The 14,741-nt window shown below is 37.0% G+C and overlaps 1 protein-coding gene across 10 annotated transcripts in view; it reads left to right on the forward strand.

The window, feature by feature from the left end:
- Positions 1-14,741, forward strand: part of CASK (calcium/calmodulin dependent serine protein kinase) — a 187,041-nt gene that overhangs the window by 167,254 nt on the left and 5,046 nt on the right. For 6 of the 10 annotated variants that reach the window (XM_053969728.1, XM_053969731.1, XM_053969733.1 and 3 more), the window contains 6 exons: positions 304-500; positions 1,750-1,865; positions 6,656-6,736; positions 6,833-6,913; positions 8,369-8,571; positions 10,419-10,502. In XM_053969728.1, coding sequence (XP_053825703.1) covers positions 304-500; positions 1,750-1,865; positions 6,656-6,736; positions 6,833-6,913; positions 8,369-8,571; positions 10,419-10,502 — 762 coding nt within the window. The remainder of the gene's footprint in view (positions 1-303; positions 501-1,749; positions 1,866-6,655; positions 6,737-6,832; positions 6,914-8,368; positions 8,572-10,418; positions 10,503-14,741) is intronic. The other 4 variants (XM_053969729.1, XM_053969732.1, XM_053969734.1 and 1 more) reach the window with 1 other exon arrangement.

A 14,741-nucleotide genomic window follows, 5' to 3' on the forward strand; every position in this document is an offset into this window, starting at 1 on the left:
TGATTTGTGATAGTTAATAACTGTTTGAGCAACTCCGTGAGTTTATTACATTTTTGCTGTTCAGGTTCCATAGAATGTAGAAAACATGAGCTTTTGAAATAGCATCATATGTCTCTGTCATTTGCTGGAGGGGGCATTTTCATTTTCAACTATCACTTTTGCTTTGGCACCTTCCTTTTTTGTTTCTTTCTTTGCTTGTTGCAACCAATATGTGTAGCTGCATTCACAGATCAGATTTTCACCTGTTACTCTGAATAGCAGTGATGATACTGCAGTGTCTCTTATAAACTCTTTTTTTCCTAGATCTATGTAAGAGCACAATTTGAATATGATCCAGCAAAGGATGACCTCATTCCTTGCAAAGAAGCTGGCATCAGATTCCGAGTTGGTGATATTATCCAAATCATTAGCAAAGATGATCATAACTGGTGGCAGGGTAAACTTGAGAACTCCAAAAATGGTACTGCAGGTCTTATTCCTTCTCCTGAACTTCAGGAATGGTATGACTTAAGTTTTCTATAAAAATTAACTTAATTTTGATTTTATTTCTGTCTTTCATACTTTTCATTGTTGTATATCTAACCTTTGAATTCTTTTATCTTTTTCTTCCTTGTTTTTTTCCTAAGTCCATATATTGATTCAATTTGTGTGGTTTTGATTTTTTTCTCATGTATGCATAGCAGTAAGGGTTATATGCAATTTCATTTGTGTGATTACATTAAAAAAATTAATTCCTGTGTTAGTAAACATTGTGCTTTCTGGTATACTGTAGGAAAGTAGGATTGAAGATGGCTACATGCAAATTGGTTATATAAGAGGGTCAAATTAATTTCTCTTTCAGCTTCTAATCAGGGGTTTCATTAGTACTGTTTTCATGCAAGTGCTGCAGGAATAGGGTTTTAGCAAGTTGTCAAACAAAAAGGTCATTGAGGGACTTTTAGGGTTTTCTTTCCTTTTAATTTTTCATATGAATGTCAAAAAGCAGAACAAAATCACAGTGCCTATGGCAAGGTCAGTGAAGAGCAGTGGCCCTGAACAATGCAGAGTCTTTAAACAGCCTCTTGCAGGAGCTGTTTAGAAAACATTTAAAATGTGTCAGCACAAATTCTAGCAAGCGAGTCCTGGGTCTTGGAAGGTGTGGCCATAACTCAGTAAAATTTAGATAATCTAGTCCAAAACAACTTCATACAGGTTTTGCTGTGTAAAAGAGCTGGAGTTGTGCACTGCTCCTGTGTCTCCTGGGCTGGGTAAGGGAGATTTTGCCAGAAGAGAGACAGAAGCAGCCAAGACCTTTAGTTCCATCTCCTGAGCTGTGTGCAAGCCCTGATGTAAGGGAGCACAGGTGCACATTGCAGTAGGGTCCCTTGCAGTGCTTCACCCTAGGGATCAACTTCCAGAGTCCCCCAGCACAGCACCACTTGCTCTGGAGTGATTTAGACCATGGTGGTCTTTCCAGACCTTGTGCTCTGCCATTCTGATCTGCTGCAGAGTGGTCTGGATTCATTCCAGCAGCAGCTGCCTTTCCTCCCATGTTCACTTCATCTGGGAGCTTCCATCATCTACCTCTAAGAAAATATTCTTACATCAAAATATCCATGTATATCTGTTCTTTGAAGTCATAAAAAAGGTTTTTAAAAGTTTACTCTACTTGTTTTCTATAAAAAAGTCATGCTTTTCTAATTCATTCTGTGCAGCTTTTTAAAGATCCTTGATTGCAGCAGAAAATGTTTTTTCTCCTCCTTATGTCAGGCGAGTTGCTTGTATTGCCATGGAGAAGACCAAACAGGAGCAACAGGCCAGCTGTACTTGGTTTGGAAAGAAAAAAAAGCAGTACAAAGACAAATACTTGGCAAAGCACAATGCAGGTATGAACAAAAAAATGCAGGTATCTGTAACAGGTTACATTTTTTGCAGTTTAAGCCTTGGCATTAATTGTTTAGCTGGCACTATTGTATAAACCTAATGAGTTAATTAGGAAAATAAAAGTAAAATTCTAATTACACCAACATTATTCTGCTTGTTCTTTGCTATTTAAGCATGGAGCTTAGTCAGTGAGAGGCAAGCTGCCACAAAAACAGTGCATCATAGTATGTCCTCATAGAGGCTTAGATTGTTTGGGGATTTATGTTTAAAGCAGCATTAGAAACAAACAGGATATTATTTTTGCAACCTATATAACTGTAATGTGCTCTACAAAAGACTGTTCTGTGGCATCCTTGTTAATATGTATTTATAGTTACAGATTACATATGTGAAAATACCATGAAAGAGCATTTTTGTTGAAGTGCTACAGCTGGAAGTGGAATAAGAGCCATTGCATAGTCAGTGTGTTATTTCCAGTTACCAAATAGAACCAGCTGTGGAGGTTTATCCTCCTTGCAGTGATTTCTGCCTGAATCCTGAGTTTGGGGCTTCTGTTTAGACTGCTGAAAAAATGAATTGTTTTAGAAAATTTTAGAAGTGTAGAGTAAGAGATCCTTGTCAAGCAAAATTCATTCGTTTTAGTGGTAAAGAAGACAGACCCCATCATTTATGAGCTGAATTTGCTTCTTTTCTTCTTTTAATATAAAATACTTAATGTGCTGAAACTGCTTTTCAACACTTTTCTGTTGCTCCTGCTTTGGTAGCACATTCTGTAATGCTTATGTTGTTGTGATCTCCTGAGAGACTTGCAGAGGTTTTTATTAGAATCAGAATAGATACCTGTCCAAGCAGTGTAATGAAAGTATCCTATATTACATTAATTTCTGGGGGATTTTTTCAGTTGCATTCTTGAATGCACTAATTAAACATTGTAAATCCATGTTTTCATGTATTTCTCTTTACCTGCACAATGTGTGCAGTATCAGAGCTCATAATGTGTCACTATTACAGAATATGTGTTTCCTTAAAAGTAATTTGGCAGTAAATTCTAAGAAAGCCTAAATTCTAAGACAGTAATTGTTGTTTATACTCTTTAAATTCACTGTTGCATTTAAGATGTTCACAGGTGAATATAAAACTATTTGTTACCCTGAAAGCTCTCACAAGCAGAGACTGAAAGCTTTAAGTAGGTTCCTTCCTTTTGCTGCTGTAACACCCTGCTTGTTCTAACGTTTCCCCCTCAAGTAGCACTCAACCACATTTTAATAATTATAACAAAAGCTGTTGAGAGTAAACTGGATTTTATGAGCCAAAGCTTTTCACAGTACTGATATCAATTGCTCCCAGCACACATTCCCACAGCCTTGCTCCTCCCTTCACTTGTGGCCATGCTGTGAGCTGGATCAAGAACAACCCAAAAAAACATGGATATTTTTTTCTTTAGGGCAGATACATTTTTTAATGCATTTCTCGGTGCAAATACAGAACTAAAAATGTCCATGTGAGTAAGCAGGGCCTACCACAAGGGAGTGAGCTAAAGGAAAGACAGCCAGGGAAGGAGGAGGAGCAGGCAGTACTGTAGGAGCAGAGCTAGCTCAAAGATTTTCTATCATTTAAGTTCCTGAAAGGAATGTAGACTTTGCAGCATTAACATAGGGGGACATTTCAGAGTAGGTTGATGGCATTTTGCTTCACACAGTTCATCTGCCTTCACCAGCAGTGTTACATCTTTATTTGCTTTATATCAGAGCAGGTGTTTGTCAAGAATTAGAAATACCATTAGAAATAATTAAAAATTATTACAATGACCATAAAAGAAACTGTTCCCTTCAGAATACAGCTTCCCCTTTCCCCTAAGTCAAAAAGTTAATGTAAGCACAGATTGAAATGAAGACTTCTTGTAGAAATGTTACTGATCTTCAGTCCCTGAGGTACTGAAGGTAATGCCAGTAATATTCCAGGGAATGACACCAAATATAGGATATTCAATATATGAATATTATGAGTTGCTTTGGTGCTCATGTGAGTTCAGGTTTAACTGAGGTGGCACTGAATTCACATTCTCTGAAGTGCTCTGTCACATCCAGGATTGTTGGTCAGAAATATGGCAACACTGGCCCTTGCAACCTTTCAGTGCTTCTGTTTCAGAATAAAAACCAGATCTTTTCTTCTGCTGGATCCAAAACAAGTATAATCATGGTCAAAATGTTGCTCTTACAGGAAGGTAGAATTTATTTCTCTTGTATCCTAGTGTAAAATGAAATAAATTGATCAGCAGTGTATAATCTGTTTGGACTTGTGTGTTATTTTTCTCTTAGGGGTGAGACTGAGCTGGGGTGCTGAGAAATGACCCAGTAAAATAATTCTTAGTCAACTCAGATTTGTGTGGCCAGCTGATGATTTGAGAGCTGGTGTGGTATATTGGGATATTACTGGAAGTAGAAATGAGTTTATTCTGCAAATCAGATGTAGTTTATTAGGTAAACAGGAGATTATTTCAGTTACTTTTTAGAATTAGAAGCAAATACATTCTCCTTTGCAAGAAAAATGTAATCCTGTTGTTCTTTCCTCCATACTTCCTATTAGAGTATTAGGCAATTTCATTATCATATGTTTTATCAGTATAAAGTTAGTTTTAAACCAAAGCCCACAGAAAAAATGAAATATCTTTTCCATTATTAGATTCACTGACATTTTTATAAATGCTCTAGAGATGTGCTGCCGTGATATCCAGATACATCTTTCATTTATTTTGCTGAAAAGTTATTGCAGGGCTTCAGAAAAGAGCAGAACAGACCAGAACTATGCTCCATATTATGCATAATGTAGAAAATTGCCAAGCTTTTATAAAATACGTTTATCATTTCTTAATGTGATTTATTTGCCTTGTGTTTAGACTATTGCATGATAAAGTTTATTTTGTGCATATACTTTTTATTTTACTAATATATTACAAGCCATATCTCAATGACCCCTGTACATTTTTCATGCTGTCTTACTCCCAATGGCCTCTGTGCATGTAAGTAACCTGTCAAGTGACAATGCCTCTTTATTTGCTTCTTACTGTTTCCTTTCAAGAACTCCTTTTCTTTTATCAGCTAGTAACACAGAAGCATTGAAGTTCAGTCTTTTAAGTGTGCCCTGTATTCCTCCTATCTTTGTATATTAAGAAATGAATCATTTTTCTTTCGCATTTGAGAACCCCACAATCATTAGTTAAATCCATGTAGACTGAGACACATCTTCTCCATGTTACTACGTTGTGATGAAGGCATTAATATGTGTCATTTCTGGTGTTTGTTCCTGTTGTTTGTATCTAACATAACGTGGTTTTGTTCAAGAAGAAAATAAAGGATTGATTTCTTTTTTAATTATAATTTTTCAATGGAAAAAGACTCTTGCAGGCTTAGGTGGTTAGCATGGTGAAGCTTTTTAGTGTGTTGTAGATCATTATTATGAAATTAATTACTAATTTGTTTAAATACTGTGAAGTTGCAAAAAGGACAAGAGTAAGAGTTCTGCTGTGGAAAGAAAAATATGACTAAATTCTTGTTTGTAGTATTTGGGGAAAGGTTGAAAGAGATTCTTCTTTAGGATGAAATTCAAAATGCTTCAAATGGACTAGGAAGTTTTCATATCTGTATCTTTTCAATACCTTAAAGAGTTGGGTGTGTCAATTGGCTGATTTGTAGTTTCACCAAATCGAAGCCGTTGGACTTTCTCAGGTGAAAAGACTGCCACAAATTGAAAAACTGAGAGATGTCTACACTGATCCTAAAATATGGATTGGCTGTAGCTGAGGTGGATACACCACTTAACGCTTGGAAACACTCAGAGAGAGATTCCATAGTTTGGAGTTCCATAGGATGGAGTCTCTCCTGCCTCCTTTTCATAGCGTGCAAAAATACAGAACTGAAAACTCTTGTTCTTTGTTCTGCTCCACAATTGCTGGTTGCTGCAATCTTTACAAATATAAATAACTGCCTCCTGGCTGCTTCTGTCATTAGAATTCAGCAGGAGTTACCAGAGATGATGTGTTATTGAGCACAGGAGGAATAAGCTGTTATTAATGAACAAAACTTGATTTGCCAATCACTATATTCCCTGGCAATTGACGACAGATTGATGGGCATGATGGAATTCATCCAATTTCAACTGCAGTTGAAATGATATCTGAAATAATACTTTTACAATTTTTCCCTAAATATGGTGGAGGTTCTTTTCTGTAATGCCATCACTTTTCATCAGAATTCTTCATCTTGTCACAAGTTTTAAAAGCATGTCAGTTTAATTAGCACGTGTGTTTAAAGAGAACTCTAATTACAAGTAAATGGTGTGGTTTGAAAGAATAAATACCACAAAGTATTAACACTGTGCATTTCTCATAGATCTTGTTAAAACATTATTATGAAAGTATCCCTATCTTCAGTGTAAATAGATGTTCTCATATTGTATTCATGTCGGTCACTGTCCACAAATTTTTCTTTAGTACTGCTATTTCTTAGGAATGCAAATGTGAATGGCATGCTGTTCTAGCTGATTTTTGTGGTCTGCTGAACACTGCATGAAAGGACATGCAAACTTTGCTGAGCATCTCAGTAGCTTTGTTACTGCTCTTAACAGTTTTTTAAATGAACACTCTTGTTAAAATTGCATAAGGAATGAATGGTTTTATTTTCCATAACATGTTACTTTGTATTATAAATCTAAATCTTGATTATAGCAGAATTAGTTGTCACCCTTCATATTCCTTTTTTTTTCTTATCCTTTGGGCCTTTCTTTTGTGTTTTAGTGTTTGATCAATTAGATCTCGTCACATATGAAGAAGTAGTAAAGCTGCCAGCATTCAAAAGGAAAACGCTAGTCCTACTAGGTAATTTTCAGTTATTTTTCTGAACATAGTATCATAGCTTTGAAGCCTTTCTGGTGGTGGAATATTTCTAAATGATTTTTTTGTGTTGCGGTTCAGGTGCCCATGGTGTTGGAAGAAGACACATAAAAAACACACTCATCACAAAACACCCGGACAGATTTGCTTACCCCATTCCTCGTAAGTAGCAGGGTTCAATGTGCTGCAGAATTGTTTGTGCCCTCCTTGACAGCACCCCCCTTGTTCTACTGCCTGTGTTCAGCTCAGCTGAGACAAATCCTGCCTTGAAGCAGGGAGCTGTGTAGGGCTGGGTGTGGTTCTTTTGCTTTTTCAAAGGGCAGGGTGGAAAGTAACACCACTTTTGCATCAGATGTTCCTTATTATTCACAAAACTTCTTGTTAGACATACTTCTCTCTACCCCAAATGTTTGTTAATTTAAAATGAAAGATAAAAGATTTCTCATTTTTAAGTGTGTATAATTCTCATGAGAAGAAATATGAGCTGGATTTAGAAGGAACCTGTAGTGTTTTAATTAGTTCACACAGCCAAGTCGTAAGGACTGGTATTGTACTAAAATAGGTCCAAGTTTCCAGAGGTGACACTAAGTAAGAGAAAACACAATTAATTTCACTGCTTACCAGTGGGTTGTTACAAAGAGCACTGAGCTGTTTTCCCTTCATGACAATCTATCAATGCCCTGCAGGAACTGCAGATCCCATTACATGGTCTCTTGGAGATGCATCATTTTTCCTCAAGCTAAGCACACCAAAACAAGAGCATCCAGCACCTACCTGTCCACTCTATTTCAGACTGACCTCAGAAATGCCATACATGGCTCACAAGTGACACTTGTTTAATTTTCTTCACAGAAACTAGTGATTTTATTTGCAGACGCTTTTAAAATGGGCTCACCTATACCATGGTGAACATGCCTTAGGTTGCCTGCATTAGTTTCCTGCTCTGTGGTTCCTGCACTGAAATTGTTTCACTGATTCTATAACACTAAAATGCATTTTCTGCATCCCTTTACAAAACCACAGTGTAATAGGTAGCTTTTGAGACGGGCCTTAAATTGGATGAGGAGTTTGGAAGAATGCTTTATGAAGAAATTACCTGCGGACTGAAAACCAGATCAAAAATATCAGGTCACATACAATGGCAGTTAATTCTAAAGATTAGTAGGCCATACTTCTCTTACCACATTAGTCTGTAGAAGCAATATTCAAAAAGTATGTTATCCCTGAGTAGCTTTTACCTCTCTTGACCACAGGTAATCAGGTTTTTAAACTGCTTCTTAGTCTTATCCTTTTCACAGTCATAAAAACCTCATAAAAACTTATATTAAAAAAAAAAAAAAGGAAATGTTTTTAGGACAGAAGAGGATTTAGGAGAAATATGAGCATCTTAAGTTCAGTAGACCCTAGGGACTCTACTGCTGCTTTTCCCAACACATATCCCTCAAACTCCTGCTTTTCCCAGTGCCTGTCATTCTGACTGCCTCATACTTCATTGCTCTACATGTGATTTGACAGGTTCAGTTCAGTGAATAAGTACTGATAAACAAACAAACAAAAAAAAAGAAGCCATATATAACCTTAATATTGCTTCTGTACTAAAGTATTTTGTATTTTCAGACACAACCAGACCTCCAAAGAAAGATGAAGAAAATGGCAAAAATTACTACTTTGTATCACATGACCAAATGATGCAGGATATATCAAACAATGAATATTTGGAATATGGCAGCCATGAGGATGCAATGTATGGGACAAAACTGGAAACAATACGAAAGATCCATGAGCAGGGACTAATTGCAATACTTGATGTAGAACCTCAGGTAACTAATTAGAAGTGTATAAAAATGGGATTCATCACAAATCCTTCAACCTTGTTTCATTGAAATGTTTTTATTGATTGCACACTAGGTAAGTGCTGCTTAAAGTGATGTGAAACAAAAGTCCTTGAACCACCAGCATATCAATCTGTGGAATTCCAGTAATCATATGGTTAGAAGAACACAGAGGAGAAAGAAAAATCAGGCTCTCAAGAAACACTAATAGTTTATTTATTCATTGTAGAAAATCTGTGGAATATTCTGATACATTTCCTTTGAAACATCTGTGTAGTCATTACTTTCAATTCACAGGGATCTGTTTATACATTTTATATAAGTGAATATAAGTGAATATATATTTTTTATAAGTGAAACAACATGAATATAGACGATTGTCATGTTTATATTATTCTAGCAGAGGGAAGGAAATGGGAGGGAGGACAAAATTGTGACCAGTGTTATCTACTTAAATTTGCTGACTTGTTTCTTCTTTGTGAATGGATTCAGGAAGTTCAAATTTTTCTAAGAATTTCACAACAGAAATGAGATATCTGACTAAATTATTTAATACAATTAACAGTACAATGGTGTGGTGGTGTTCTTAAAAACAAAATCCCACATTTAACAGCATTCAGGGAGAGCAGCATTTATAATTAGTTCAAATGGAGCAGCTGTTAGCAGCAAACTCTCTTGATAAACTTTTTCAATATGCATAATTCAAGAGCTCAGAATTCTCAGAATAGATTCTCAGAAGAGATTTTAATCTTTGTTAGAATATATTTATATTTGGCAGCACCTGCCTTTGCCACATTTCCTCCAGCTTGTGTCCAGCAAGCCAATTTGCTAACCAGCATCCATCTCAGTTCATTGAGGCCAACCTGTTTGTGGATTTATTCCTGGCTGTCTTACACCACTTGCCTGTTCTCCCTCAGGCACTCTTATGGGTTTTCTTACATTTCAATTATGGGGTTTGTCTCTTGCTTGGAGCAGGTTGGCAGAGGTGATTCCTGTTGGTGGCAGCAGAGATGAAAACCTTTCAGCTCAAGGAAAGGGTGGATTATGGGGGCTTTGTTTTGTTGGTTTCTCTAAAAAGAAAAAACCTTGGAGAAGACAGTAAATCGAAAGAGCAAAACCAGAGTGACCTTTAGCAGCTTGACTTTATCTTGTCCATCCCTCTGAGTTCAGCTGAGGTGCTTAACCCACTGTCCTGCACTTCAGTCCAGCCCAGATCTGTGACAGAGTGTCACATATGGCAGCTCTGTGTCACTCAGTTCATTAAGGCAACTCTTTAATGAGAACTCTTTTCTTTTGCACAGATTCGGTTCAGGAGATTGGAGCTGTATTTACTGCATTTAGTGCTATGCTCAATTTTTAAACACTTCAAACATCACATCACAAAACCTCTCACATCACATTTTCATCTTTTTAAAAAATAATTTATAATAATAAAATTTATAGTCTAATCAATATTCTAAAACACAGTTGGCTCTTTTCCCTATTTATAGCATAACTGATTTTTTTTCCATGGCATTTCATCAGTCAGTTTAAATATAAACAATTTCACACTCTTTGAGACTGTATGGGGAGAGGTACTCTGAAAATGGTAAAGCTTTTACTGTCTCATAAACTCCCTTTAATTAAGGATAAATACATGTTTTGACCACCAAAAATATAAAATAATAGAAAAAGATAGGTGTCTGTATTACTAAGGTCTTGACTTCAATTCAGTTAAAAACAAATCCAGCATTGGTAGATCATGAATTTATGTCTTTTGCTTATGTGACTAAACTTACTTCACATTGATTGTTGGAGGTTTCCTCTAAAGTATCTGATTTTTTTTTTTCCCTTAGGCATTGAAGGTCCTGAGAACTGCAGAGTTTGCTCCTTTTGTTGTTTTTATTGCTGCACCTACGATTACCCCAGGCATTAATGAGGTATGGCACGTTGCAATCTGATGTCCTGGCAGAGACAGAATTAAGGATGAGATTGAAATGTGCAAATCAGACTCTTCAATTGTTTCCTTGTCTGTAAATGAAGAGGCAGAAAAATAATTGAATAACAGCTTTATTAAGTTGATTGGCATACATTTATTGTTTAAAATAAAACCAACAATTCAAAATGTGGGCTTCAAGAGGAAGGATCCATGTGCTGTATGATAAAAGTACATATTCTTATATTTCATTCCCTGCTCCAGCTCAGAAATCCATTTCCAAATCATTGGCACAAATTACTCAATTGTATATTGCAGTGCCAGCACTGATCCCACCTTTAGCTTTAGCATTTTCCCTGCACAGCAAATATGTATCAGAAGTTGGCTTGTTCATTTTGACAGCTGTCCTCTAAGAATTGGAATCTTTGACCCAAGGCATAATTGCTTGTGGAATGATGCTAAGTATTCATGGAGGTCCACAGCATACATTTCCTACTTAGTTTGTACAGGGTATCTGCTCTGCAGATTGCTGCTGATTTCAAGGATACCAAGCAATTCTGGATTTAGCTGACACTAACACAAACTCCATTTTCACAAACACTTAATTTGCTCAGTCTTCCTTAAACCATGATATTAAGGTATTTAATCTGTTGGATTTGATCATGAATCTGTTCCAAATATCCTAGATGTCTCTTTGATCATCAAAACACAAAGTCAGAAGCTGTGTCACTACAGCAGGTTTCTATAGAAATGTAATTACAATATTATAAGCATGAAGCTATGGCATCACTGCATAGGCTTGCAGGAAAGGAAGGAGCAAGACAAGCATATTTAAATGCAAATAACCTGAATGATTATTCAAATCAAAAGTGGAAAGTGAAGAATTTTGGCCTCAGGCTGGAATTTTACTGACAGCTGAGGCTTTCTGCTACTTCACTATGATGCTTTAGTGAGCTACTCCAGCTCTAAATTGGAGTTTTGTCAATTTTTAAGCACCAGTGCTAGAACAAGCAGTGAAAGAGGGACAGGAGGGGGAAGATGGCTCAAGAGTGTAAGAACCAAGATCCCTCAGCACAGCACAACTTGCCACTTAGTGAAGTGACACTTCATGTAACTGCTGGTGTGATGCTGTGAATCAGTACAGTCTGGATAAAATACTAGAATTTTGTCATCTACACTGAATTTTTCTTTGTGTAAACAAGTAGCATTGCATCAGGTACCCTGTAAAATTACACAAATGCTCAGGTTTGTTGCCTCCATACCTGCCTCAGCTCCCAAATAGTCTTTCCTTGGCCTCACTCATCTGCCAGTGGTACTTAAATTTTTATCTTCCAGCTGTAGGATGTAATACAGAGATACTTGGGACAGTTCATGTGAGGGAGAAAACATTTTCCCTCATACACTGGGAAGAGAACAGAAATGTGCCTTTTACAGTAGTGGTGGGGAAGTACTTCATGCCAAAGAATTAGTAGAAGTAAAATATTGTGTTTGTGCTGTAAAACCCATTTTAAGCTCCTGTGACAAAAATCTCTGTGCCTGCAGGGTTTCACCCAGGCACATGAAATGCTGAGCCAAGGCCACACTTACAAAACATGCTAATTTATTAATCAATCAAAGTTAAGGAAAGGGAGGGGCAGGCAATGGTAATAGCAACAGCCACACACAGAATAGCCAGCAGCCACACACAGAATCCTGTTTTCCAAGGTTTTCTGGGCAGATAAGCAAATTGTGTCTGTGTGTAGCAGCCTGCAGGGCAGCAAACAAGGGTGAGGAGTGTGTGTTTCCTATTTCCCATTCATGCTTCCTTTTTGAAAGGTTCATTTGCATAATGAGTGTCATTTTCTGTTGATCCTCTTGCCCTGCTTTGTTTTATTTTACTTGCACTTTTTGAGAACACTTCTGTAATGACTGTCCCTTTTTCCCTTCCCATGTTTTCTTAAAATTCATCTTTGCTTTTCTTTTCATTTTCCTGCATTCGTACTAATTGTACATAGCTGCCAAAATGGTGCAGAAAACTGCCTGTAAGTACCAGCTAGGGGCTCACAAGGTAGTCCTGGTTATTGCAGTAGTTCTAGAATGTAGTTATGCTTGTTCCCATTCAACATTACTTTTGCCATTGGAGTCAAAATTTAATATAATAATGACTTTTGATATCTGCACTAAAATTATCTGCTAGCGAAAAGAGAAGCTTTTGAGTAAAAATTCTGCTTTTACAGATGTATAGCTGAACTTTGTGGTAAAACCAGTGCAGAGGCCTGATCCTAACAGTGTCTCTTGAGACACTTTAGCCTGTCAGAGATCACACAAAATGTCTCAGTAATCGAGGCCCACACAGCAAGAATCAGGAGACAAAATGTTATCTTTTGCAGTGAATATAGGAATGCACCCTGAGCAGTCCTGCAAAGCACAAGACCAATGTAAATCATACAGGGAATCTCCCATAGTGCACCCACCTGTCTAATCACAGAGGAAGCTTAAATCTGATGGTTGTTTTGCTAAAACAGAGGAGAGAGTGCATCAGAAAACCTTGGGGTAGTTCCTCTTTCCTCCAGCTGTTCCTACCTTCTTTGCCTAGCCAGCAGCAAAGAGATCACAGGCTCCATTTTTTTGATGTAAACCTTATTGAGCCAAATTCTTCAGACTTTTAGCTGTGCTTCCTCCCTTCCTACAGCCAAATATTTTTTCTTAGGAAGTGTGGAGCTCACCAGCTGTTTAAATTGTGAACTTATTTCTGTTGAAACAAAACTGGCAAAGGCCTGATGGTGTTTACACATTGTCCACAGCCTTAGAAGGGAATATTAGTAATTTTTTGGGCTGGGCTTTGATTGCCACAAGTGGTAGCTGTTGTTATATGTACTTTCAGGCCAAAAAACCCAGCCCAGAGAGTGAAGATGCCACTGGTGGCCTTTATGTACGTGGGGTATTTCATGGACAAAGCCACCTTTCACCAAAGTGGATTGAATTAGGAAGAAAACGTCTGATCCAGTAATGGACACACTGCAACTAGACCCATATAAAATCCCTATTGCACAAAAGCTGAGGGAAGAAGGAAATGCAGATGTTGTGCTCCCAAATGTTAATTTCTGAAGTTGTGGCCATTCATTTGTCTGCAGTTCACTGAACATTTTGATAAATATCTTCTTTCTTGACACTATTGAGAGCACAACTGCTGAAGAATTTCCTTCTTGGAACATAAGCTGGGATGTTCAGTATGCAGAATTTAATGAAGACATTTTGGAGAAATTGAGAGGAACTTACTACAGGAAATACTTTGATTATAGCTAGCTTCAAAGATGAATTTTGGTATTTAAGTCTTGCAGACTCAGAGAAAACAGCCAAGTCTGACATGTACAACTAGATACTCTTATCACAAACACAGGTGAAAGTTAGTCCAGAATGAAATAAAAATCAAGAACTTTTATCTCTTCCTTTTGCTGAGCTTAGGGAAGTTTGAACCTATTTGAAACTTACTGCAATGGCCTATCCCAAACTTACTACTGCCCATAAAAGTATATGAAAGAAGTAATGATTTACATTTCCAGCAGGCTGGGAAATTTAGATATTCCAAAATAAAGACCTCTTTGATCCCAGTAAAGTTGGATCTAGGAGAAGCTATTCAGAAAAATACTGAAATTTAATGAAATTTTGAAACAATTCGTTTTGTGGAACCTTTGTGTGTGCAAGGTAAACTTTACCAGCTCACTTTTTTTAAGATGAGATAGCTGTGAGATTTTCAGATTTTCATTGTCAGTCACAGTAGAAGAGATGCTGTAGTGAGAAAAGTCCATATCTGCAGGTAAAAGTAACATTGATGGGAAATCTGAATAATTATTCAAAATCTGCATAAGGACTTAACAGTTCTAGGGCTTCTAGGGGCTTCTCAGGTACTGTTAGCCCTGTGTCATGAGATCAAAACTATTTTCAAGGTGCACTATGATTTGGACAAGACAGACTGTAAATACAAAATTAATCTTAGCTAGATACATTTAAAGCATTGCAAATAGTCTGCATGACAAGTTATTGACCTTCCTTTGTAGGTTAATTTAAGCAGGAAATGTTTGATGCTCAGCTGATACAAATTGATGTTTCTTCTGGAATCTCTGAGAAGTTGGAAGTTCACCTAAGTAGGGTTTTGACTTAAAGATACTGGGCCACATTAAATAATCTACAAAAATATTTAATACTAGTATTGATCCACATTGTTCTCTTTTGTAATAGCATAAATTAAATTTGCACACACTGG

Source organism: Vidua macroura, chromosome 2 (genome assembly GCF_024509145.1).
Source record: "Vidua macroura isolate BioBank_ID:100142 chromosome 2, ASM2450914v1, whole genome shotgun sequence".
Classification (NCBI taxonomy): Eukaryota; Metazoa; Chordata; class Aves; order Passeriformes; family Viduidae; genus Vidua; species Vidua macroura.